General features: G+C 48.2%; 1 protein-coding gene across 8 annotated transcripts in view; it reads left to right on the top strand.

The window, feature by feature from the left end:
* Positions 1–25074, top strand: part of Erlin2 (ER lipid raft associated 2) — a 37660-nt gene extending 12586 nt beyond the window's left edge. The window contains exons 1-12 of one of the 8 annotated variants that reach the window (XM_076553583.1): positions 5519–5735; positions 7176–7297; positions 10355–10436; positions 11494–11540; positions 11900–11961; positions 12106–12231; positions 16461–16534; positions 16660–16718; positions 17260–17351; positions 18492–18581; positions 21529–21608; positions 22004–25074. In XM_076553583.1, coding sequence (XP_076409698.1) covers positions 7191–7297; positions 10355–10436; positions 11494–11540; positions 11900–11961; positions 12106–12231; positions 16461–16534; positions 16660–16718; positions 17260–17351; positions 18492–18581; positions 21529–21608; positions 22004–22204 — 1020 coding nt within the window. In that variant the 5' untranslated portion in view covers positions 5519–5735; positions 7176–7190 and the 3' untranslated portion in view covers positions 22205–25074. Of the gene's footprint in view, positions 1–5518; positions 5736–5887; positions 6928–7175; positions 7298–10354; positions 10437–11493; positions 11541–11899; positions 11962–12105; positions 12232–16460; positions 16535–16659; positions 16719–17259; positions 17352–18491; positions 18582–21528; positions 21609–22003 lie in introns of those variants that run through there. The other 7 variants (XM_006982925.4, XM_076553579.1, XM_016001492.3 and 4 more) reach the window with 7 other exon arrangements.
* The last annotated feature ends 760 nt before the right edge of the window (positions 25075–25834 follow it).

The raw sequence follows: 25834 nt of genomic DNA, 5'->3' as shown, positions 1-25834 counted from the left end.
CTCTTAACCTATGAGCTATCTCCCCAGCCCAGGTGTTTATATCTTAACAAGAGCTTTAGACATATCAATGGTTTGGGATGAGGGAACATTCTTTGTAAACAAGAACTCGAATGGCAAAAGTCCTTTGAACTAAATGTCTTTAATGCTGACCTGTAATTGTAGCCTTACATGACAAGCCATGCTGTTCATGGTTTTTAACCCTCATTCGAAGTCATTGAGGACCTCTTATTTGTTGTTTTCTTTCCAGTTTTGGAAACATTCAGACATTTTAACCTTTCTTAATATTGTGAGACATGATTAACAAACTTACTATCGGTTGTGAGAAATTTTCCCTGGAGGAAAATTAGACAGTGTGTATTTATGTATGACAGTTTTTCCTTAACTGTGTAAGTGGCTGTCCCTTTTAAGTCGTGTGTGTGTGTGTGTGTGTGTGTGTGTGTGTGTGTGTGTGTGTGTGTGTGTATTAGTTTTCCCCCAAAACCTTGAGGCCCTAATTGTATACAATTGGCTAGAATGGCCTTGTCCATTTCTTTCTTCAATGAAGGGTTAACAATATATAACAAATCCAAATATATAATAAATCATTTAAGGCAGGCACAGCTGGAGGTATGTGGATGGCAGTTGTGAAACAGAAAAGATATTGTATAACAAGAGACAGGTGAAGCCTGGTGATGGTGGTGCACGCCTTTAATCCCAGCACTCAGGAGGCAGAGGCAGGCGGATCTCTGTGAGTTTAAGGCCAGCCTGGTCTACAGAGTGAGTTCCAGGACAGCCAGGACTGTTACACAGAGAAACCTTGTCTCAAAAGCAAACAAACAAAAGTCCAGAAAGTTGAATCTAAATTATATAGGGAAATATAATAAAATTAATTTATCTGTGAGGAAACTTTGAGGAAAATTTGTCCACCACTTTGAGGTAGACATGTTTTTGTCTGATGTGGGTGCGTCAGAGCCCATCTCTAGAGCCAGCTTTTTACAGCCTATGACAACTTATTGACATCATCTAAGTCAACAAGGCATTGTTTAATAAAACTGAACCCAATAAGTAGTTCATACTGGACAGGGTACTCAGTCTGGAGTCCCGTGACAAGTAGATGGACCAGAAGCATCCACCCTTCTTCTACTCCCCATGGAGCTATCCAAATGAATCTTATTGCTTGGGTCTGGTGGAGATCTTGGTCACAGGAGATATTGATAATTGCAAGGCCATCTCTTCCTTCCTACTCCTCAGATGATGTCCATTAGGGGTTCCTTGGTGAAAGGCTTGGACCTGCTGTGCAAGGGGTGTGCATGGAGAAGCTGCCTCACCAACGTCCTTTCCTTTGGTTGAAAGGGTTAATTATGGTATATGCCTTGGTTGCTCAGGAGGTGGAGGATGCTTTCACAGTTCGGACGTGATGATCACTTCCTTATACTCCTTCTGGTTCTTAGGATGTAGTTCAAGTCACTCATTCGTATGGGAGCAAAAGACAACTGCCTTGGCGGTATGACCCACTGATTTCTTCACAGCTTGCCTACGCCTTCTAGAGAAAGCTTCTTGAGCTGTCCATCCTTTACCCAACCTCCACTATCCCCTGATGCGTTTTCATTCTCTTCTCCAATTCTTGCTCCTAAGGACTTTTTAAAATCTGTTGCCTTGCGGGCAGTACACCAGGCACGGTACATGTGCCCTTGGCTTAATTAAGCACAAGTCTATATTTTCAGTGTTTTCCTCAGCGCTCACATATGAAAATTTCATGAAGTCAGTGGGGACAACAAAGGAATAAGTATCTGTTTTAGGAATGAGATCCCCCAGACTCCCCGTACTGCGCACCGGACAGCAAGCGAGGTCTGTGATGGGCAAAGGGACAGCAAAGCAGAGGCAGATGAACAAAAGTTCAAAGCACCAGGCCTTGGTCCCAGAATTCTCGAAGCTGAGCCCTTCTCGCCCAAGAAACCACTTCGTCAGGTTTTGATTCGCAAACTGATAAATGAATGGAGGAGTGAGCCTCAAAGAAGAAATCAGAGGATGAACACTTGGAATTTCATTCCAGATCTTGCCCTGCTGTGGAATAGTCCTTAACACTGTGTGAATATATGTTGCGGTGATTGGTTTAACAAAGAAGCTGACTGGCCAATAGCTGAACAGGATAAAGTTAGGCAGGAGAGCCAGACGAGGAAAATGCTGGGAGGAAGAAGGGTGGAGTCTGGAGTTGCCAGCCAGACACAGAGGGAACAGGAGATGAACTAGCCATGTTAATAAAAGTACTGCCACGTGGAATATGGGTTAACTTAAAATGTAAGAGCGAGTTAGTAATAAGCCTGAGCTATTGGCTGAGCCTTTGTAATTAATACAAGCCTCAGTGTGTTTATTTGAGAATGTCTTCAGGACAGGAAAACTGCCTACATTGCCCTACTAAGATCTTAGGATGTGTTGTAGGTGTTGCATAAAAGAAGGTATATCAATTTGCTGTGGACAAGTCACCAGCTTTTGCACCAAAGGACAGCATGTTCACCAGAGAAAATGGTGACATGCTGGCTAGTGGAAACAGCAGAAAGCAGTGGCTTGTTTTAAGGCTCATCACTCATCATGTTCTTCCAGGAGCCCTTTGCTCCCTAGAAAGAGGAGGGAATAATCAGTGGCCAATCAGGACCTTTTCAGCCATCCAATGAGAAGCTGCCAAGGAGCAGAAGTCCCAAAAGAAACCGACTGAAATGGAAGCTGGGGAAATGCAGCATGTGTCGAAAGACAGGCAGCAGGATGAAGAGCAGAAGAAGAAGGAGCTAGCCAGGCTATGGAAACAACCGGAGCACAAAGCAAATCCACCTATGTCTGTGCATCATGTGTGTGCAGTGCTTGTGGTGGCCAGAAGAGGGCATCAAAGCTCCTACAACTGGAATTGGAGATGTCAGTGAGTGCCAGGCCGTGGTGGCGCACGCCTTTAATCCCAGCACTTGAGAAAGGGAGAGGCAAGTGGATCTCTGAGTTCTAGGTCAGCCTGGTCTACAGAGTGAGTTCCAAGACAGCGAGAGCTACACACAGAGAAACTTTGTCTGGAGGGGAAAAAAATATGTCAGTGAGCTGCCCTGTGGGTTCCAGGAATCAAACCAGGGTCCTCTGCAAGAGCAGCCAGTGCTCCTCACTGCTGAGCCAGTGCTCCATCCCTCCTATTTGATGTTTTTAAGTCAGGCAAACCACCTTTCTTCAGAAATCACATCTTAAACCAGGCGGCAGTAGTGGCACACGCCTTTAATCCCAGTCCTCGGGAGGCAGAATCAGGTGGATCTCTATGAGTTCGAGGCCAGCCTGGGCTACAGAGCGAGATTCAGGACAGGGACCAAAACTACACAGAGAAACCCTGTCTCGAGAAAAAAAAAAAAAAGACACAGTTCACATAACATCTTCAGAGACCTTTACTTAAAGGACCAGAGAGATGGCTCGGGGGCTGGGAGGGTGGGGTGGCAGGTTTACTAGACAGGCCTGACACCCTGAGTTTGATCCCCTAACCCCACAGTGGAAGGAGAGGGGACGGGAAATGCTGACTCTTTGCCAGTTCGTTGCAGACATTTTTGTTGAGGGCCTGCAAGACGACGGTCGATTGGAACCTGACAAATTTAGGCCAGCAGCTTTGGTTGTCAAGGGGATATCAGGACCAGATCAACATCTAACTGGAGGCCCCATTTGTTTGAAAACTTTTTTCAAGCACGCCAAAGGACTGTCTTTGGGAACAGAGGGACTATTGCCCATGTTTGTAGGTCTAAAAATGGGTCAAGGCCAGTTGCCTGGTCTGGAATGTCCTCCAGGGACAGAAGTTTCCCTGGAATGAAATTCCCAAGAGTCTCCAGCGACAAGAACGCACAGCTCCTGAAACGGAGTCAAACAAACGGATCGTTACCCACACATGCGTGCTAAGAGGGAAAATGGCTGATGTGTGGGTGTGGGTCTAGAAATAGCAAAGGGGGACCTCTAGGGTACTAAAGGTCTCCTCGGAGGGTAAGAACAAGAAAGCTTACCAATTCTGCCAACACGGACTTCAGACTAAAGCCCCTGTTCCACTCACATAGCTATGAGGCTGCTAGGAATGATGGCCCCAGATGGGTGCCGACTCCAGGTGGGGACCCGATGTTCAGCCTTAGTGGGTGCTAAGGGTGGAGTGGTTCTTGGAAGAAGTTGAGACTGGAGATCGGGGATAGGCTAGAGGCGAAGAATGGGTCCTGCAGGGCTGTAACACCCTGGAAGCCCTTCCTGGATTCTGGTCCCACTATGTAAGAATATCTAGTAATTGCTTGTAAGGAGAAACAAAAGCTGAGGATTTAGACAACCTCAGACAGCTGAAGCAGGCTTTTTTTTTTTTTTTTTTTTTTTTTTTAACATCAGAGAGATGCCTTCCCACACTGTGACCACACCCTGATCAGGGCACAGGACCCAGTCACTCAGTGACCAGAGTTCGGAAGAATGCAGATTACATGCCTCAAACAGGGGGATTATAGCTAAGAGTAGGGGAGCGGGGCTCATAGGGGCAGAATTCCAAGTCAGCCGTTCCCTTAGACAAGCTGTTTTTGAAACGACGGGGTCTGTTGTTCGCTTTTGCAGCCACTGAGTATCTGGGGTTGGGGGCAGCTGCTTGTCTTCTGCTGTCCTCAAACATCTGGCTTCCCAGAACTTTGAATTCCGGTTTCAGTGCCTTGGCTTTCCGGAGAGGATAGAGAGATCCCTTCACTTTCCTCTTTCCGAGTCCTAAAATCATCTAACGTTGACAAGTGACATCTACGGTATGGAAAAGTTTTCTTATTTACCAAAAGTTAGTATTAAAGTGGGCACTTCCCGGTCTGCAAACAAAATGACTTCAGTGGCTGGTTCAGAAATTCCCCACCCCCTAAAAAAGCAGCTTGGGGCTAGAGGGGGGTGGGGCACAAAGCCCTTGGTTCCACCTCCAGGACAAACCCGAAGAAAAGGATGAAAAAGAATGCCCCAATCCCACGCTGCTGCAGGGTGAAAACAGGTGGAGGAGGCCTTAGATGTGAAGTCTGATTTTCTTCCTGGTCCACTATGTCCCTGGGTGCGGATGGCGGACACAAGCTCACTGTGGCACGTGTTAACCAAGAGGGGAAGCGGAAGCTCCAACTATTAAGGAAATGCAAAGGAAGTTTTCAATCACCGTGGTTGGCCTCGCCCTTCACAGAACTCGTGTTTTGTTCTTTAAAATCAGGACAGTAAGCCGGGCGGTGGTGGCGCATGCCTTTGATCCCAGCACTCGGGAAGCAGAGACAGGTGGATCTCTGAGTTCGAGGCCAGCCTGGGCTACAGAGTGAGTTCCAGGAAAGGCTCCAAAGCTACACCGAGAAACCCTGTCTCAAAAAAAAAAAAAAAAAAATTTCAGTACAATAATTCCTTGTTAATTACTTTATGTTGCTGTGGGGACCTCAAGGCTAAACAAAGCTCTCAGAAAAGTATAAAGAGCGATTCAGATTAGGACTGTTGACTAGGGACGTCATAATCTGCACGTCTGGAAGTTTTTTTTTCATTTGGCCCGTGCGGCAGGAAAGCAGCGAGCCAGAGGACGAGAACGCTCCATCGCGCTACTACTCCCTGCTCCGGAAGAAGAAAAGCAAAAGCAATCCAGCTCGACTCGAATCGAAGGAGAAACTCTACCCATCTGGAAAGTCAGAACCTCGGAAGGCGATACCAGAGCCGTGGTGTCGGGAGCCCACTCTGAGCACTTGCGCGGTGGGCATCCTCCGACCCGCCATCCCCAGGTCCGTCCGTCCGTCTGCAGCCGCCGGGTCGGCTCGCGGGCGCCCCCTGGCGGCACCGCCGAACACTGCCTCGAGGGGCGGGGCGGGGCAGGGCCGGGGCGGGGCCGACGAGCGGGGACAGGGGAGGGGCGGGGTCTTTTTTTTTTTGCGCGCGGACTGATGGCGTCATCCAAGCGACCGGCCCGGAAGGAAGTCGCTTGCCGAGGGGTGTGGCGGTTTCTGCGGTTGCACGGGGGGTTCGGACGGGTACGGAGCGCCTGGAGGGACAGCCTGGTACGCAGCCCCCGCCCCTCAGGGCGCGATCGGCCTCGGCGCGGCTCCGGGGATGGAGCTGGCCCTGGCGGAGCTCCCGAGCCCTGGTCCCCCGCCGCCGCCGCCGCCGCTCACCCTCCGTCCGCCCACCCGGGAGCAGAGCGAACCCCCCTGTCTGTCCGGGCTCCCGTTCACGGGTCCTTTAGCGGGTCCGAGCCGATGCTCTCGCACGTGCCCGCCTCGCGGCGGAGGAGGAGGGCGGGGAGAGGGCGCGAGGTGGGCCGGGGTGGCGGTGAGGGCATTTGCAGAGAGGACGCTGCTGCCGCCGCCGCCGCTGCTGGGTAGCTGGAGGCCGCCACGGTACCAATCAGTTAAACCTGAGAGTTGGAATCCGCGCCCTGGGCCAATGGGCCGGGCCGTCACCGTAGTTTTTCCCGACGCTCGGGGGGATCTCGGTGCCTGCACCGCTTGGGGCCCTCCAGGAGTCCAGAGTATCCCAGCCTTGAGGCACTCCCGGTTTCCGATAACCACGGGGCTTGGCTTGGCTTGGCGGGCAAAGGCTATGGGAGAGTGTGGGTTTCGGTTTTGTTAAGAGAGCGGTCCCGTTTCAGTCCAAAGGGATAACTGGAGAGGTGGGTGACAGGCCAGAGAACCCTACCTCGGGAACTCGACTGCCTGCCTGCTGTCTCTCTCCCCAGAGTCCCAAGGGAGTGACTGACGGTTTCCTTCGAAATGGCAGGCAATTAGAAGTGGGAGGCTCTGGCCAGAAATACATAGCCACAGCTGCCTGTCATTCGTACATCCTCTGTAATTTGGGCCAACACACTGCAGCTGCCTCTCTTCCCTTACTCCTAAGTGGCCTCGGCGACAACACTTTAATGAGAAGTGAGGAGAAGGCTGTGTTTTAAGCCCTGCCCAGTTGGCACCGGGTCTCCCTTAGGTACGGCGTTATCTGGAGTACTTAGTGCCATTCCGCGGCAGTGGGCATTATACTCCCACAATTAAGGAACGGGATGTTGACCGAGAACAAGGATGCAGTGAGCTGTAGATCTGGCTGGCACTGTGAGTCCCCTGCCACAGGCTGCCTGTGGATCGCTTTCCATGAGCTGCAGCGTGGTGAGCTACGCTCCGTGGGGCGGCCTCTCTCCTGGATGTCAGGCCACGCATTGTCCCTTATCTTATCTCTAGGAGACAGGTTCACTGATGGCTCAGTTGGGAGCAGTTGTGGCCGTGGCTTCCAGTTTCTTCTGCGCGTCTCTCTTCTCGGCTGTACACAAGATAGAAGAGGGACATATTGGAGTGTATTACAGGTAAGGCAAGAGACAGGTAGCTCCTTTCCCTTGTCCCTGGCTAGCAGATCTTGCTAACGTCCGTATATTTTATTAAGTAGGGGAGCCCCTTTTCAGGTGGAGTTTGTAAGTCAGGGTCCATGGGTAAGGGTGCGTGTGAGTATTTATTTAAATTTAAAATTGTCTTTAGTGTGTGCTGCGATACGTGTATTTATAGGATTAAAGGTAGAAATCTCAAGGAGTCACTGCTCTTTCAAGATCATCTCTGAGATACTGTTTTCTCTTGCATCCCTTCAAGAATCTTGTCTCCACACTGGCAGGCTACCTCTCTAAAAGCTGACAGAATCCCAATTCTTTTTTGTTGTTGTTGTTTTTCGAGACAGGGTTTCTCAGTGTTGCTTTGCGACTTTCCTGGAACTCACTCTAGCCCAGGCTGGCCTCAAACTTACAGAGATCCACCTGGCTCTGCCTTCCGAGTGCTGGGATTAAAGGCATACGCCACCACCGCCTGGCTGAGTCCCAGTTCTTGATGGCAACTTGAAAAGTATACTCTGCTAACTTGAGAGTTTGTGTTTTTGGGTCTGTTTATTGGGTTTGGGTTGTTTGTTTTTGTTTTTTCTTTGTAGCCCTGCTGTCCTAGAACTCACTCTGTAGTCCAGGCTGGCCTCGAACTCAGAGATCCACTTGCCTCTGCCACCCAAGTACTGGGATTAAAAGCGTGTGCCACCAGGCCTGGCTTGAGATTCTGTTTTAAAGTGAGTATTTCAAGGAAGTGTATATGCCTGATTTTTATCAGTCAAGGCAGCTTTGGGAGTGACTCTTTACATAATCTTGAGTCACTTTCTGTCCACGGGCCTCTTTGGCCAAGGTTTTCTTTTGAGGTTGTAGAAGCAGGGAATTTGCTTGATTTGTGGTGTTGAGGATCAAACTCATGCATCTTGAGCTCTTGCTCTCCCTGAACTACAGCCCCAGCCATGCTGTGAGCCTTTCTGACAGTGCCCCCTTTTTGAGGCAGGGTCCACTGTGTAGCTCTGGCTAGTCCTGAACACTCTATGTGGACCAGGTTGACTTGAACTCACAGAGATCCACCTGCCCCTGCTTCCCGAGTACCAGGATTAAATGCATGCATCAACATGTTCAGTGTGACCCCTTCTTTTATATGGGTCTTTTTTTAAAAAAAAAAAAGATTTATTTATTTATTATGTATACAGAAGCGGGCACCAGATCTCATTACAGATGGCTGTGAGCCACCATGTGGTTGCTGGGAATTGAACTCAGGACCTCTGGAAGAACAGTCAGTGCTCTTAACCTCTGAGCCATCTCTCAAGCCCCTTATATGGGTCTTATTTAGTGCTTATTTATGGAATAGCAAGCTCAAAAATGCTTGTTAAATTAGAGTTATAGCTCAGTGGAAGTGCTTCTGACTAACATACTCAAGACCCTTAGTTAAATAATAATAATAATAATAATAATAATAATAATAATAATAATAAAATAATAATAAAAAGGTTTAAGCTTTTGTTGAATTCCCACACATATCCTCTTTAGTAATTTATCTCTGCTGTCTGCTTTCATGGTCCCCCAAAGCTTTTAATTTTGTCACTCATATACAACTTGACAGAAATATGTATATCAAAATATATGTGTTGAAGTGACTTTAAAATGATTCTTGAACTAAGTACACCTGCAATTCCATCACTTGGGCGAGGGCAGTGGCAAGAGATCTACTATGAGTTTTAGGCCATCCTGGGCTATATAGCAGGTACTATGAAATCAGGGCTGTGTAGCAAGCTCCGTCTCAAAAATGGTGCTCTATCGTATGTTAGTCCACGGATGCTTCTGGAACATGGTCAGGTAAGGCAAGCGAATTACCCTTGTGCTCTAAGTTGGACTAAAACTTTGGTTAAGATCCTCTCCCTGGGGCTGGAGAGATAGTTCAGTGGTTAAGAGCACTGGATGTTCTACCAGAGGTCCTGAGTTCAATTCCCAGCAACCACATGGTGGCTCACAACCATCTGTAATGAGATCTGGCACCCTCTTCTGGCATGCAGGCAGAACACTGTATACATAATAAATAAATAAATCTTTAAAAAAAAATCCTCTCCCTTCCTCTGTTAATTCAGTCTCACTTGCCTCCTCTGTCATGGAGTATGCCACTTCCTATTGAAGTGTATTTAAGGAGCAGGGTGTAGCTCTTAACAATAGAGTACTTTACTAGAGTGTGTGATGCCCTGGGTTCAACCCTAGAGTACTTTACTAGACTGTGTGATGCCCTGGCTTCAACCCTAGAGTACTTTACTAGACTGTGTGATGCCCTGGGTTCAACCCTAGAGTACTTTACTAGAGTGTGTGATGCCCTGGGTTCAACCCTAGAGTACTTTACTAGACTGTGTGATGCCCTGGGTTCAACCCTAGAGTACTTTACTAGACTGTGTGATGCCCTGGGTTCAGCCCTGGCACTGCCAAAGCCAGGGTTCTTTTGATGGCCTGTGCCACTGGACTCCCAGCCGCGATGCTGCTCGTTGATAACTAGTACCGGGTTTAACATTCTGGAGACTGCCCCAGGCTCAGCAGCTGGACAGGCTCCCTCTGTCCTGGGTGTGGTCAGGGTTTCTGCTGTCTTTGGTTTTTAGTCTACATACTTACTTCTCTGATGTCTTATGTTTTCCCATCAGCCTTCCTAGAATGTTGGAGTTGAGACAGAAGGAAGAAAGGGGGAAAGGATGGGCATGTCACTGGCATGTGTCACTCTACATTAAATGTTTAGGAGTAGAGAGATGGTTGGCCCTTAAGTCTTGATCTGAGACAGTGGTTCTCAACCTTCCCAGTGCTGTGACCCTTTAATACAGTTCCTTATGTTAGATGACCTCCAACCATACAATTATTTTCATTGCTATTTCATAACTGTAATTTTGCTACCATTATGAATCGTAATTTAAACATCTTGTTCAATGGTCTTAGGTGACCCCTATGAAACAGTTGTTCAACCCCGCCCCCAAGGGTCATGTTGCACAGGTTGAGAACCACTGCTTTAAGGGATCTTGGGGTATTGAACTTCCCTTTCTCCCTCCTCTACAGAGGTGGTGCCCTGCTGACCTCCACCAGTGGCCCCGGTTTCCATCTCATGCTCCCATTCATCACATCCTATAAGTCTGTACAGGTATATGATACGCGACTTGTGTGGTGTGGTTGGATCACTGCGAAGTTGGGTTGTTGACTAATACACAATTTGGTATTAGTTAGCTGTTAGGTGAATAAAATGCCTTTTCAGAGACTTACTTAAGGATCTCTCTCTCACACACTTACCCAGAGAGAGACAGACAGAGGCAGGGGCTTTTATAATATTACTTGATCATTGAAATAAATAGCTGAAGGGAGCCATTGCTTTGCCTTGGCCTATCAGCCCCAAGTGGAAATCATTTCCTCACTTCTGAAGTGGGACTGAAGAAGAAAAGTCGAGTATGTGTGTATGTTAAATCACAGGTTACCATGACCGATGGAAATAAAACATGGGATTTGGTTGTACTTGTTTGAACCTAATTGCATGGGGAGGAGAGTTGGTTGGGTAAGGGCCAGTGCCATGTCAAATGGGAGTAAGGTTAGTTGTGGCCGGCCTCCTCCTGGCTGAGGGAGACTGTCTCTCTAAAGTCTGTCCAACTAAGAAAACTCAGCCAGCCCAGCAAGGGCTGGGGGATGTCACACAGAGCCAGGAGCTAGCATACAGGCTCTGTGCTCAGTGCCCAGAACGAAGGAGGAGAGGGAGGAGAAAATGAAATTAGCCCAGCAGAACGTCCACCTTCCCTTGTGAGTATCCTCTCTTGCCTTTGCCTTGCTCTGTGGACTCACGGCGCTTTGGGGGCTTTTATCTGGGTCTCACAGTAATGCCGAGCAGATACTGTATTCTGAAACCAGTCAGAAAGGGAGGCTGCTGCTTCTTCAGCACTCGTAAAATACTCTTCAGGCCCCAAACTCGGTGTCATGTCCTTTAGGGTCCTGCCCATCCATGTGTGTTTCTCATACAGCGACACCAGAGTAGGTACTTTTGCCTGATTTCAAATCTCAGCCTGTAAAGGGGGTTACGTGGGATGGTCATGTTTAGCCAGGGTGAAGCTCAGTCCAAACAAGCAGTCAGTTACAAAGGCTTTGGGGCTTCCAAATAGTAGGTTGGTGTCTGCCGTTGCCCGTTTTACATTATCTGATGTTTCCTCTGTCTCCAGACCACTCTCCAAACAGATGAAGTGAAGAACGTACCCTGTGGGACCAGGTAAGGTACCAAGAGTAACAGGCAGTGCCCAGCTGAAGTGATGGTGAAGCGGGATGAGGATGAACTCGGGGCACCCAGTGCGCTCTGGAGCCTCTTAATCCTCTATCCTTTCCATGTAGTCAATTGCTAGTCAAAAGATACTAGTGACCGAAGGATAGGAAGCACCCTCTCCTTCCTGACGCTGCAAGGCCCTGCTGTCTCCTTGTGCAGGTTATAAGCTCCCCACGTCTCCTCCTGCGTGGAGGTGTGAGCTGCCTCGCGTCCCATGAACACTGAACTCCTGTCCTCCCAGCCATCTCTTAGGAGATGTCACCAGATTCCAGAGCTCCCTGCTAACTTGTCACTTCTCCCTCCAATAGTGGTGGTGTGATGATCTACTTTGACAGAATCGAGGTGGTGAACTTCCTGGTCCCAAATGCAGGTATGTGTTCCAGCTCGTCCATAAGTGTGCACACAGCATCTGTGGGCACCACAGGGATTGAGAAATGAGGAAGCTGAGGAAGTTTGGAGAGGGTTGAAGTCTTGGATTTGTCTTATGCTAAGCCCGCCCTCTCCTTCCCCACAGTGTATGATATAGTGAAGAACTATACTGCGGACTATGACAAGGCCCTCATCTTCAACAAGATCCATCATGAGCTTAACCAGTTCTGCAGCGTGCATACGCTCCAGGAAGTCTACATCGAGCTGTTTGGTAAGAACCTGGTCATAGTCGATGCCACCCCCTCCCCCTCCCTGAGGCACGTCAGGCTTCAGCAGTCCTATATCTGTCTGTTTCTGAGCTACCACACCATAGAATGAGGAATCCACGGGATCCAGTCACCAAGAGAGTTCCAGATAATACCGAGAACAGCCAAGCATGGTGGTCCATACCTGTAATCCTAGCACTCAGGAGGCTGAGGCAGGAGGAAAGCAAGTTCAAGGCCAGCCTGGGTTACAAACTAAGACTTTTCCTAAATAGATAACTCCTCCAAAAGACAAGGTGAGATGGGCAGATCCTTGGAGTAGTCAGACATAGCACTGGAGTAAGAGTGTAAGAAAGGAGTCCCTGCTGGCCTGCAGAGAGGACAGGGACAGAAATGTTCTCACTGCCCCCGGAATACTGTTCTGGAATGAGAATGCAGTGGTTTCTAGAAGAATCTGGCAGGCCAGGTAGCCTACCACACTCGTTTTCAATAAGTACACTGGGCCAAGAGCAGGAAGGTGAGGGGCTGTTGCTGGCGGGGAGCAGGGCTGCACCCAGACCTCCTCTGCTCTCACTGAAGCCTTTCCCACAGAGTGCAGGCGCCAGGGATGGTGGCGAGGGTGGTGGTCCGGGCTTCGTTCTACAAGTAATGAGAGAAGGGTGGCTGTTTACACTTTCTAGAACCTTTGGGGCATCCTCCCTCCCCCAGAGAGGTGACTAGGAAGCACTGAGTTAAACGGATCCACAGGCGTAAATGGAGCTTGTCTTTTTTACCTGGTCAAAGGAAATGCAGCCTTGATTCTGCAGCAGAAACATCCCAGTTAGTGTCATGGTCCCTTGGGTATTATTCTGTTTGAATTCACTTCTAGAAGCTTCCTAGTAGCCATTGCTAAACACAGATGGCCTCTTCTTGACACTAGGACTGAGCGATGACTTTCTCCAGGAGCACTTGGAAAACAGGTTTTTTGTCAGTGCCGGGGTGGAAGCCATGTCCCCGCAGCATGCTAGGCAAGTGGTCTACCATTCAGCTGCATCCTCAGCCCATGAGTACTTTCTAGAAGTAAAAGGAAACACGTCAGAGTTGGCTGTGATCATAATTAACCAAGTGGCCAGGTGTGGTGACACAAACCTTTACTCCAGGAGGTCTCAGTGACTGTGAGGCCAGCCTGGTCTACATAGTGAGTTCCAGGACAACCAAGACTACATAGTGGCTCAAAATAATAATAACAATAAAAATAATAACTCAAATGGCTAGTTGTTTTATTATACTTTTACACTGAGATTGAGAAAATCATTCAAATCACTTTGTTTTTCTGTAGTAGAAATGAACCTAAATTCACTTTAAGAGTTTGTACTCTTTTGTTGGTTTTTGATTCATTATTTAAAAAAAAAAAAGAAAGAAAGGAAGGAAGAAGGAAGAAAACTACTGTTGAGCCGGGCAGTGGTGGCGCACGCCTTTAATCCCAGCACTTGGGAGGCAGAGCCAGGCGGATCTCTGTGAGTTCGAGGCCAGCCTGGTCTACAGAGTGAGTTCCAGGAAAGGCACCAAAACTACACAGGGAAACCCTGTCTTGAAAAACCAAAAAAGAAAGGAAAATGTGCTATATTTTTTTATGTCACGCTAGTAGAATTTAATTAAATATTAATTCTCTAGCCATTGTTTTAGGGCTTGTACCATTTCAAGGCATATGAAACATCAAAAGACAAAGGATCGCTAATGTCCCTGGAAGGAAATTAAAATAGATGGTTTTGTATTTGAAATCTCTTGATGTCCAAACAGATACCCTTAACTACTTATTTACTGTTGCGTTCGTACAGTGGAGCTGGGAAAAAGTCTTTCTTTGCCTTGAAACTCTTCTTTTATGGGCTGGTATCCTGGTTGGCTTTCTGTTGTTGCTACGATAAAGCACCAGGACCAAAAGCAACTTGGGGAGGCACGGGTCTAAGTGCCGTACACTTGCACATGGAGGCCCATCGCTGCGGGAAGCCGGGCAGGAACTCGCAGGCAGACACTGGAGTAGAGACTTGGAGGAGGGCTGCTCACTGGCTTGCTTCCATGCTTCACTTAGCTTGCCTTTTTATAGAGCCCAGGATGCCGTGGCACACAGTGATGTGGACCCTCCCACATCAGTCATTACTCAAGAACATGCCCCGTAGCAGGCCCGTCAGTTAGTCTGATGGAAGCAGTTCTTCTTCCCTTTTCCCAGTTGTCTCTCGTCTGTGTCATGTTGACCAAAAGAAAGCAGCATGGAAGCCTGTATCAGATGGGAGGTACTGACTTGATGCCTTCTCTCCCTCAATACTGAGAGGCATGTGAGAACATATTCAAATATAGAAACATCACAAGTCCTTGCCTACTCATAGGACAGCTGAGAATGCAGTTTCACATAACAATCAAAGGAGATAATTAATCAGGTGATTCTCTCCCTCCCGTGTGTGTGTGTGTGTGTGTGTGTGTGTGTGTGTGTGTGTGTGTGTGTGTGTGTGTCTGTCTGTCTGTCTGTCTGTCTAGATGGAATCAGTGGCCCGCCCTATGCATGCCCAGCAAGTGATCTGCCACTGTTCCCCACCCCTCCCCACCTCACCCCCAAACCAAAAGGCTCACATCTTGGTTGCCAGCTAGCTTCCATAGGCTTCAGTTTGAGCATCTATAAAAGAGAGGAGAGCCGCTGTTCCTCAGAGGCTATCCCTTGGGCACAGCTGACTAGCACAGATGGCAGCTGACAGAAACAGCAGTGATCGTGCTCCGATATCCCAGCCTGGTTCTATTGACTCTCTTTCCAGGATCTCAGTGAGGTCTGTGGAAAAGAAGGTGCCGGCCAGAGAGGCAGCTTTAGTGTTTCTGTTCATAGAGTGGGTCGGTGATAGCCTTTCCCACACTTGCCTCGGAAACAACTCACATTGGGATTCCAGACTAGGAACTGGAACCAAAGCAAATGTATGAAAAGACATGGCTGGACTGGAGAGATGGCTAGTAAAGTGCTCGCCTCAGAAGTATACGGATCTGAAACTGAGCCCCAGAACCCAAAGCTTTGGAGTGTTAGCACGGGGAGACCGACGGGAGACTCCCCGGGCCTCACTGGTCAGCCAGTCTGGCCTAATTGCTGAGCTCAAGACCAGTGAGAGATCCTGTCTCAAAGGAAGTAGATAGTGTTCCTGAGGATGACACCCATGGTCCCCTGACCCCTGTGCGTGTACACATCCTCAAACCATGTGAACGCACAACAAACATCAGAAAAAAGACAAGCTGGTTTTCAGAATGTGGAATTGCATTTTCCCCTTGTGTTGATAGACTTCACAATGAAAGCAAAATGAGGCTCTCCTGAACACCAGGCCAGGGATTTTGCTCTGTCTTCTGGTGTGTGTGTGTACATCTCTGTGAATGAGTGGGTGCCATGTGTATGTTGGGCGGGGAAGTGTCTCCAGAGGTCAGAGAGGACGTCAGGTCCTTTGCAGCTGGAATTACAGCTGGTTCTGCGTGGTGTATGGGGCTGGTAACTGAACTTGGGTCATCTGGAAGAACAGCAAGTGGTGTTTGTTTTTGCCATGGGGTCTTATGCTATAGCTCAGGCTGGCTCACTATGTAACCCAGACTGGTCTCATTTATGACACTCGTGCCTCAGCCTCCTTAATGCTGGAGTCACACATGAGCCCCTCCACACCTCCACAATTAATCCTTGATTTGATAATACCTCTACTACTGCAGCAAGTGCTCTTAACCACTAGGTTTAAACTACCTGTTGGTGACAAGACCTCCGAGTGCAGCCCAGGCCAGCCCTGTGGCCTAGGCTCTTCTCCTCCTTCCGTCTCCCAGTGCTGGTTGCAGACTGCGTGTGCTTCCATGCCCAGCTCAACTTGCTTCTTTTCTGAAAACCTGACATAGCCATTCTGCCCTCCTCCAAGGAACCGTGGTTCAGCCTTCTCTTGATGCCAGTTGGGAAAGGCTGCTCAAGGAATGTTTTAAAATTGTTTTTCCGTTTCTTAAGCTCAGGCCCCCTGGAAGGTATGGCTGATGTTTTAAACAATGAAGGGGGCTTTGTTTTGAGGCCAAAGTGAGAGGTTACACTTAGCTCTCGCTTCCATGCAGGGCTGCTCCAGGGTCTCCCCTTAGGGGTCTGGCTTGTTACGTACACTGTTTTGGAAAGACAAGTCAGTGGGCTAATGTTTTTGCTTGTACTTTCCCCATGTTCTTCTCGCCTAGACAGTCTAACAGCTCCAGTTGTGTCTCTTGGTTCCAGATCAAATTGATGAAAACCTCAAGTTGGCCTTACAACAGGACCTGACCTCCATGGCCCCGGGGCTTGTTATCCAGGTGAGCATCGCCTCAGTGGGGAGTACTTGACACTGCATGCTCTCTCCTGAGGGAAGCTCCTGGAGCACAGGGACACAGAGCCCGTCCTAGCGGATGTCATTGTCATTGTTTGTGCCCTTCTCCAGGCTGTACGCGTGACAAAGCCCAATATTCCTGAGGCCATCCGCAGGAACTATGAGCTGATGTGAGTACCCCTGAGCCTAAGCTGCCCGCCATGAGCTCCCTGCAACCCATCCCAGAGTGGCAAGCTCTGATTTTTCCCTTCCTTGAACATCTGTTAGTCTGTTGTGCTGTAAGGTTGGGCGGACATGTCAGCACTCGGGGCCACAGAGGAGCCCTGGCGAGTAGTGATGCTTTTAAAAGGTGAGCGACTCATAGCAGAGGTAGAGGAGATAACAGGGCCAGACAAGTACGTTTGCTGGCAGTCTAGTTGAGTCAAGCAGACAATGTTTCTGTTTTGTTTTCCTACGAGAGGACCTTGTTTAGTGTCCAGGCTAGCCTCAAGCTCCTGTGCCTCAGCTTCCTGAGTAGCGGGGACCACAAGCATGCACCCAGGCATTGGGTTGTCTTTCTCACAAAGGAAGCCTTCTATCAGCTAGTGGAGGCTGGGCCACTGAACAGCCCTGCACAGGAGAGCAAAGGCGCCCCGGTGTGCCTCTCCTCAGGATTCTGGAGCACTGCTGTTCCCCAGAAACTGCCTCACAGCTCTGTGCTTTTCCTTCCAGGGAAAGCGAGAAGACGAAGCTTCTCATTGCAGCCCAGAAGCAGAAGGTGGTGGAAAAGGAGGCAGAAACAGAGAGGAAGAAGGCCCTCATTGGTCTGCACATGGTTCTCTAATCCTTTAGGGAAGAAGGGTTGGGGATGGCAGATGATGGAAGGAAGGAGGTCCAGGGCATGGTTAAATCCTCCAAAATGCGTCCGGTGTGCTGGGGTGGCATTCTTATCCCCAGGAGCCAAGTGGGAATTGTCGGACTGTGGACACAGGTAGTGAGTCTTGAGTTTTTCTGTATCTCTGAAATGGAAGGATTTCTTAATTCTTAATAGGAATAACCACCTCATTTACTAAGAACTTCATATGTGAAGTAACTCAGTTGTCATATCACCACCAGAGGAAAGTCATTTGCTTGGACTCTTTTGTTTGGTTGGTTTCCTAAATTTTAGTGTGCGTGTGTGCGTGCACGTGTGTGTGAGAGATGTGCCAGCAAGTAGGAGCTCATATGCCATGGCACAGTTGTGGAGGTCAGAGCACACTTCTGGGGAATGCTTCCCTCCTTGAACTGTGTACTCAGGCTGCCAGGCTTGTCTGGCAAGCACTTTTACCCACTCAGCCGTCTTGAGGTGCTTGCTTTATTTTGCTGAACTCAGAGATTTGTAAACATGTCCCAGGTCATGTGGCAAATCAGAGGAAGCACTGGGGCTCTGCTCCAGATCTCTGGTCACAGCAATTGACCGAGATACTTCCTCAAGTGAGTGTCAGGTGAAACTTACTCTGGAAAGGGTTGGCTTGGGAGAGAAGTTAGGTTGTACCCCTGACTTCCCGGAAGCATGCTTTCCTCACGGGTCAGCGTCTCCGGTTACTGTTTCGTGCCGATGCCGTGCTTCTTGCTCACTGGGCCATTCATCTCTCAGGTGTGCCTATTGCAGCTGCCCTCTGTGGACTTGGCTCTGTGAGCATCCCCATTCAGGTATTAGGGCACTCAGGTCAGGGGAAGGCACGGTCAGTCAAGGTTACTGTCCGCGTGTGAGTGTACGGGCACATGCATGCCGTGATTGCTTATGTGGAGGCTAGCAGACAGCCTGTGGGAACCATCTCTCTCCTCCCCGTGGACCCTGGGATTGTACTTGCATCGTCAGGCTTGGCAGCAGGCACCCTTACCCCCTGAGCCAGCCATCTCACTGCCCTGGCCAAGCTTCTGACATGTCAGCACTAAATCGTTCCTCAATTTCATTTACTCAGAGGCAGAAAAAGTGGCCCAGGTTGCAGAAATCACCTACGGACAGAAGGTGATGGAAAAGGAGACGGAGAAGAAGATTTCAGAAATTGAAGGTGAGCAGACGTGCCTGATGGAGCACAGTGACTGAGATCCAGTCTGTGTTCTGTTCTGGGGGCCGTGGTGTCTCTGAAACAGCAGCTCTCCTCTGCTTAGACCCAGGTTTAGAACTTTGAACTGGCCCTGCATAGCAAGCAGATTTTCACAGAGCAACACTCCGCAGGTGTGGGTTGTGTTGATTATTCACCGAGCATTTCACTAGGAATGAGAAAGAGGAACCAAGGTGATGTGGCTCAGTGGGCAAAAGAGCTGCTGCCAACCTGAGGACCTGCGTTCCCTACCCAGAGCCTCACGGGGGAGAGAACCAGCCCTGAAAGTTTTCCTCTGACCTCTACAGACTCACCATGGCATGCTTGCACATACGCGCGCGCGCACACACACACATAAATGTCTATAAATAAGTCATTAATTAAATAGGGCTAAGAGCAAGGCTGTCAGTGAAAGGATGGGCGGCGCTGGTTGATCGGCGGAAGAGTGCGGGCCATGGTTACCAGAGGGAGAATGGCCTTCATTAGAAAGAAGAGGGGATAGGACAGGCCTGGCGGAGGGGGCAAGCCGGGCACAGCGGACAGCAGATAGGAAACAGAAAAGGGGGCGGGGGGGGGGGGGGGGAGTCAGTACAGGCAAGGTAACATACTCCTATTCCTATAGTCTGAGCACTTGTGGTAAAAGCAGAATGATGTAGTGAGTCAGAGGACATCCTGAGCTACAGAATAAGACGAGAGAGAGAGAGAGAGAGAGAGAGAGAGAGAGAGAGAGAGAGAGAGAGAGAATGAAAAAGAGTGAAGAAAAGAGACGTAACAGTCCCTGCCGTCCTGGAGCTCAGTCTAGCAGATAGCTCTGAGCATTAGGAATTAACTCTGACACTGGGCTTGAACTGCAGCTTTCCCTGTCTTTGCTACCTCCTCTTCTAAAGTCCTGAGAACCAGGCGTGTCGATGTACACCTCTGCTCTCACACAAGCCTGTTAGGGGAGGAGGCAGTCAGTCGGTTGCATTATTTATTTGCATCTCAGGTATTGCACTAGCCTTGAAGACACGTTTCAGCTCCAGCAGCTCTGGAGCTGAGAAGTGTTCTTTGCTGGCCTTCTGACCACTGCTCACCTTCAGTTCCCCCTCTGGGCCCTCACTTCCCCACCACCCACCCTCCCTTTGCTTCAGGTAGGGCTTCTGTCAGGCGACTTCCAGGACCAAAGTCCATCCTCCTGGAAGCTGCAGGTCACGGTGTTCTGTGTCATTCATTATACAGGCATTGTGGAGCCTGCAGGATTTGCAGGGACCCACTGAAGAGCTGATTCGGATGCCACAGATCTGTGGGCTCTCACCAGGGAGCTCTTAGTCCAACAGTGCTTTCATTTCCTATAAATACTTGTCATGGGGCTGAGAGAGGCGCAGCAGCTGCAAGAGTTCACTGCTCTTGCAGAGAAACTGAGTTGAGTTGCCAATGCCCCACATTGTGCAGGTCACGGCCACCTCTAAATCCCACTCCACAAGTGTTTGACACCTCTGGGAGCCACAGACACCTGCACTTAGTTTTTCCTTTTTCGAGACAGGGTTTCTCCGCATAGCCCTGGCTGTCCTGGCACTCGCTCTGTAGACCAGGCTGGCCTTGAACTCACAGAGATCTGCCTGGCTCTGCCTCCCAAGTGCTGGGATTAAAGGCGTGCGCCACCACTGCTCGGCTGCATCTGCACTTACATGCACATAATCCTACACAGATACACATAATTAAAAATAAATAAATCTTTAGTAAATTATGCCATTCTGGGGTGCAATAAGATACCCCAAAGTGTAGCTCAGAGTCTAACATACTTGCTAGTATGTTCAAAGTCCTGGGTTCAACAGAGAGCACAGAAAAAAGTAAGGACTTAAGTTTGCCTGTTATGGGCACACCTGAAATCCTATGACTCCGGAGGTGGAACATGAGGATTTAGCATCCCAGGGCACCTGGGGTCACGTTAAAAAAAAAAAAAAAAAAACTGTCTCCAGAACAGCAGCAGCAGGCCAGCCAGATGGCTCAGCTGGTAAAAGCGCTCACTGCCGAGCCTGACAGCCTGAGTCTGGTCTGAGTGTGGCCAAAAGAACTAATTTCCCCAAGTTGTCCTCTGATCTTCACACACGCGCCATGGTGTGCATGCTCCACCCCCGCTCCCAATAAGGAAATATTATATAAATAATAAGTGTAATAATAAGGAGGTTTGAATTTGTTAAAGGGGTGAAAGGAGACAGCAACAGCCACAAAACAGCATCCTCAGAGGGTGACCTTTGTCTCTGAATATTTTGATACAAACGTGACTGGAATGAGGCTGGTGTATTCCCAAGGCAGGGAGGTGCCCTGCTGCATGATGAGATGAAGCAGGTCTGAATCTAAACATTGCTCCTCTGAACCACCATATGTAATTCTACAATTAGCCAGCTTTGTCACTGTTAGAAACTTTGGGGAAATGAAGTTGGAAAGGGAACTGATCTATTTTTCATTTGTGCTATTCAGTCTTAGGGGAGACCCATGACAGGCATGGCAGTGCATGTCTGTGATCCCAGCACTGAGGAGGCTGAGGCAGGAGGATGCCATAGTAGAGGTTTTCTTTTTTGCATTAAGCTGAAACTCTTGCTACACTGTCTTAAAGATGTTAAGTTACTTTCCTTTAGAGAAATGCTTTCCCTGTGCTAACAGGAAGACTGTGTAGTCTAGCACTAGCCTGAGCTATAAGGTGAAACCATTTCAAAAACAAAGCACATGAAGCAGTCTCACCAAGGTCATAGAGACCAGGAAATATCTTTGTTGGGTTTTGTTTTCTGCAGTGCCTGGAATGGAACCTGGGGCTTTGTGTGTGCTGGGCAAGTGCTCTCCCTCCGAGCTATAATTGCCAGCCCCCAGAGCACAGGCTTCTGCCCTTCCCTTGGTGTTTTTCCCTTGATCCAGTCCCTGCACCCTTCCCCCTTAGATGCTGCCTTTCTGGCCCGGGAGAAGGCGAAGGCTGATGCTGAGTGCTACACCGCTCTGAAGATAGCAGAGGCCAATAAGGTAAAGGGCGACCCACCGGACTGAGGGTGTGCGGGGTCTGCTGCCCTACCCAGAGTCCTCAGCGGTGCTGAGGGTGTGCGGGGTCTGCTGCCCTTCCCAGAGTGCCAAGGAGCCTGGGCTGGGCGAGACAGGCACTTACTTCTCAGGTGGGAAGCCTCAGCGGAAGTTTCATTTTTGTGTTAAACACAGAAACTCTTGAAACTGTTGCTAATCTGTCATAGGACCTTGGATTCCTTTCTCTTAGAAAAATGGTTTCTGGGTAACAGGAAGACCATGAAAAGTAGATGGAGCATGTCTGCTTGACAGAGACCCTCTCCAGATCAAAGTTGAAAGGGCACCACCAAATTCTTCTCTAATGTCCTCGCTCCTCAGCTTCCTTCACTTTTGTGTTCCAGCTCAAGCTGACCCCAGAATATCTGCAGCTGATGAAGTACAAGGCCATTGCTTCCAACAGCAAGATTTACTTTGGCAAAGACATCCCCAACATGTTTATGGACTCTGCAGGTGGTCTGGGCAAGCAGTTTGAGGGGCTGACTGACAGGCTGGGCCTCAGCTTAGAAGATGAGCCCCTCGAGGCCACCACAAAGGATGATTGAAAAAAAAATGTATACACCCTCTGATGTGACGCTTAGAGAGAGCTTTATTTTTTATGATGAAACAGAGCGCTCCTCCTTTCCACGCTACCTTCTTTGACTCTTCAAGTTACTGTGGTGAGGAAGAAGAATCTACCCCCTTCTGGGAAGGGAGAGCAGATGGAGAATTGTTTTTTTGATTTTATTTTTAATTCAGGTAAGTAGGTTATATGACTTCTGGTAAGGTGTGTACACCATAGATTTGACCCTTGACCTGCAGGCACCAACTTTGTCCCTTTGAAGCTGGCTTAACTGGGGATGATACTACTGGGAAGAAGTTAGATGTGGCTGCTGCTTCCTCGTGGTTTGATTTCCTTCCTGGGAAAATGTGTTCCACAGTTGTCTCCCCGGCCCAGGCATCTGGAACATCGGCTGCAGAGAGCAGTGGCCTGCTGCTTTTTAACAGTGGGGTGGCTTATCCTGGAGTTAAGCTGGGTTGGGGCCTCCTTAGGAAGAACCTGGTGCTAGGTTTTTGCAAGATTTTCTATACACTGTACTCTTGCCCTCCTGTTTTCTGACTGTCTCACCGCAGCAGGGCTCAGTCACCCCACACGCTCCTTTTTCAGAATTTTCACCTGATCTGTGATTTGATCTCTTCAATAATCTATCCATTGGTTCCACTCAGCATCAAGATGGGAACAAACAAATGTCATACTAGCTGAAGAAGGAGGTCCCTCATACCCATTAGGCACCGTGGTGCTGTTTGGCTCCTTACATGTATACTTTTATCATTGTGGAGATTCTCCATTGAAGAGCTCTTGACACTGGAGGAGAAGGGGCCAGCCAGTCGACATCCAGGTAGTAGGCCTACGGCCTGGGCTGGGCATTTATCCGACACACAGATAAAGGGATCTTTTAAATCCAGAGAACAGGCGGCTGCTTGGGAGTCAACTCCTGAGCAGCTACATAGATAGAAGTCAGAGTTGATGCCCAAGCCCCATGGGCTGCACTGAATTCCCACGCCTTGTTTTTCACTGCCAGTTAGGAAAACAGTGAGTCACCCTGGGGGACTTAGGATGGGAAGAACAAATAGGAAAGAACGGTATTTCTTAGATCCTGCAGTTGGCCCGGGCAGGGGCAGGGCTGCAACTTGGATGGCCTGTGAGTGCTGCACACTGTGGCAGGCAACTGCAGAGTTCATTTGCCGCCATGGTGGTACCCTGTGTAACCGTGCTTGGCCTTGTTATTAGCTGCACCCCTCACCCCATACTCCCAACACACACAAAGCACCTACCATTATCTTTTAGGTGAATACTGTAAATGATATTTGCTGACATCAGTCCTCATTTTTGGCTTTATAAGTCGGGCCAATTTTGCTCCTAAGTGGCACCAGGCTTGTCGGGTATGTGGGTATCATTTGGCCTGCCTAGAAGGAAGCACTGTGTTAGTTCTGCTTACTTCAGATGTTGCCCTTCTCTGTTCTAATTCCTCATACTGAGAGTTCTCAAGCCACTGGTCCTGGCCACACTTTGTACAGACTACAGAATGTTCCTGGAAAGGATAGATGTGCTCAAAAGTTCTTGTAAAAGTAGATGTTAATATGCTCAGAAGTTCTTGCAAAAATGGGTTCTTTTTCCCCCAAGACTAACTCATCTTCCCACTTGCTGCTGTTGATCCCCTTGTTGAGAGCAACATGCTGTACCCAGCATCCCCTCTTCCTCCTCAGGCTCAGAAACACTATTTCATGGGAGTCAATGTAAGGGTGTGTCGCCAAATAGCACCCTCTTCGTCTGAAAGTCTGTCTGCTACTCCATTCAGGTTGCTCGTCCCTCCATCACAAAGAGCCTCAATAAAGTCCTGCTGCAAGTGCTGCTTCCCCACCCCTTGAATGTCACTGACAAAACACATTAATGTTCCCATGTCGCTAACAGAATCTCAGTAGTTGTTGGTATCTGTCCCCACAGTACAATCATGGAATTCAGCTGTCTTTTTAGCATGGGATCCTAGTCCATCTGTCGGTATGACTTTGTTTTTTGTAATACTAGAAAATCTGATTGTAAAGCACTTAAATTCGAAACATAAAATGTGATAAGCCTGCAGTTTTGTAGGCAGTGAAGTCATGGCTGCTATTTATATAGAGAACTTCTATCAAAATAAGTAACTGTTTGTAAAATTCAGTTTTGTAGGATTTTCCCAAGGCGCAACCACCTTGGTAGAATGTTTCTCACTCACTAAACTTACAGAAGCAATTCATATTCAGAACAGTTTTTAAATCACTTTTCAATATATGGTCAGAATGTTTGTAAGGAAACCTAAGTTTGATAACTTTTTTATAACTAAAAATAGATGTAAAGGAGTCAGTATGGTTGCGTAGTTGAGGAGGAGGGAACCACTGAATGAGGCTGAGTAATACAGTGATGTAAAAAAGGGAGATGTTTCATAAATGATTTGTAGGTCTGTATGTGTCTTGTAAAGTAAGAGAGCCATATTTACTGACCTGGACTATCGTAAGTTGGAATTTGATAAACTGTATGTTGACAAATAGCTCCTCTGTCTGTAAACTTCACCGATTTTGTTGTCTACAGTGGGATTCTAGCCTCTTCGTTTCCTTATAAAAGCTGTAATGGGCAATCACGTGTCTGTACTTTCCATCCCTTTCTATCTCTGCTTCTTTGTAAACTGGTGAGCAGTTTCAGTGTGCCCCAAGGGCATTAGTGAGCCTTTGTAACTGAAAAATGATTCTTGTTACGTTAATCATTCCATAAAAGATACTAGATTAATTACCTTGGGTTAACAGCTCCAGGAATTGTTTAGAAACACAAAAGGTCTCATGTGAATATACTTACATCTTGGATTTAATTTCAGTCTTGCTAAATAAAATGTCTTTGTCTTTATTTTTTTTTATTAAAATAAAATTTACCAGCTGGGCGGTAGTGGCGCCTTTAATCCCAGCACTCGGGAGGCAGAGGCAGGCGGATTTCTGTGAGTTCGAGGCCAGCCTGGGCTACAGAGTGAGTTCCAGGAAAGGTGCACAGCTACACAGAGAAACCCTGTCTTGAAAAACCAAAAAAAAAAATAAATAAATAAATAAATAAATAAAAAATAAATTTACCTAACACTAGGCTAGATGATAGAGATATAACTTCCTGGCTAGGCTTTCCCTGAGATAGCTCTTCCCAGCTTGCTGGTGCAGTGTACACCTTTAGCCCCAGCAGTGAAGCAGAAGCAGGAGGACCTGTTGGGGGCCAGCCTGGTCTGCACAGTGAGACCCTGTCGAAAACAAGCAGAATGAACATACTTCGGCACTCCTCTGAAAGATAAAGGCTTTCCCAGTTGATCCAAACCCACGGCCTAGCAGGTTAGGTAGGTAACTCCCAGACTGGGCTCTGGCAAACTGCCTGGCCTAGTGTTGCCAGATAAATGTGAATGTCAATTAATTTTACAACTCCTGTCTCATCCCAAATAGTGCACAGAATCTACTTTTATAGGATATTTGCTCTTTATCTGAAATTCACATTTAACTGGGCATTTTAAATAAGTTTCAGTTTTTTTATTTTATTTATTTATGTGGTTTTGGTTTTTCAAGACAGGGTTTCTCTGGGTAGCTTTGGAGCCTGTCCTGGAACTCACTTTGTAAACCAGGCTGGCCTCAAA

The sequence above is a fragment of the Peromyscus maniculatus genome, chromosome 17, assembly GCF_049852395.1.
Source record: "Peromyscus maniculatus bairdii isolate BWxNUB_F1_BW_parent chromosome 17, HU_Pman_BW_mat_3.1, whole genome shotgun sequence".
In the NCBI taxonomy this organism is placed as follows: Eukaryota; Metazoa; Chordata; class Mammalia; order Rodentia; family Cricetidae; genus Peromyscus; species Peromyscus maniculatus.
This window is presented reverse-complemented; position numbering and strand designations above follow the sequence as displayed.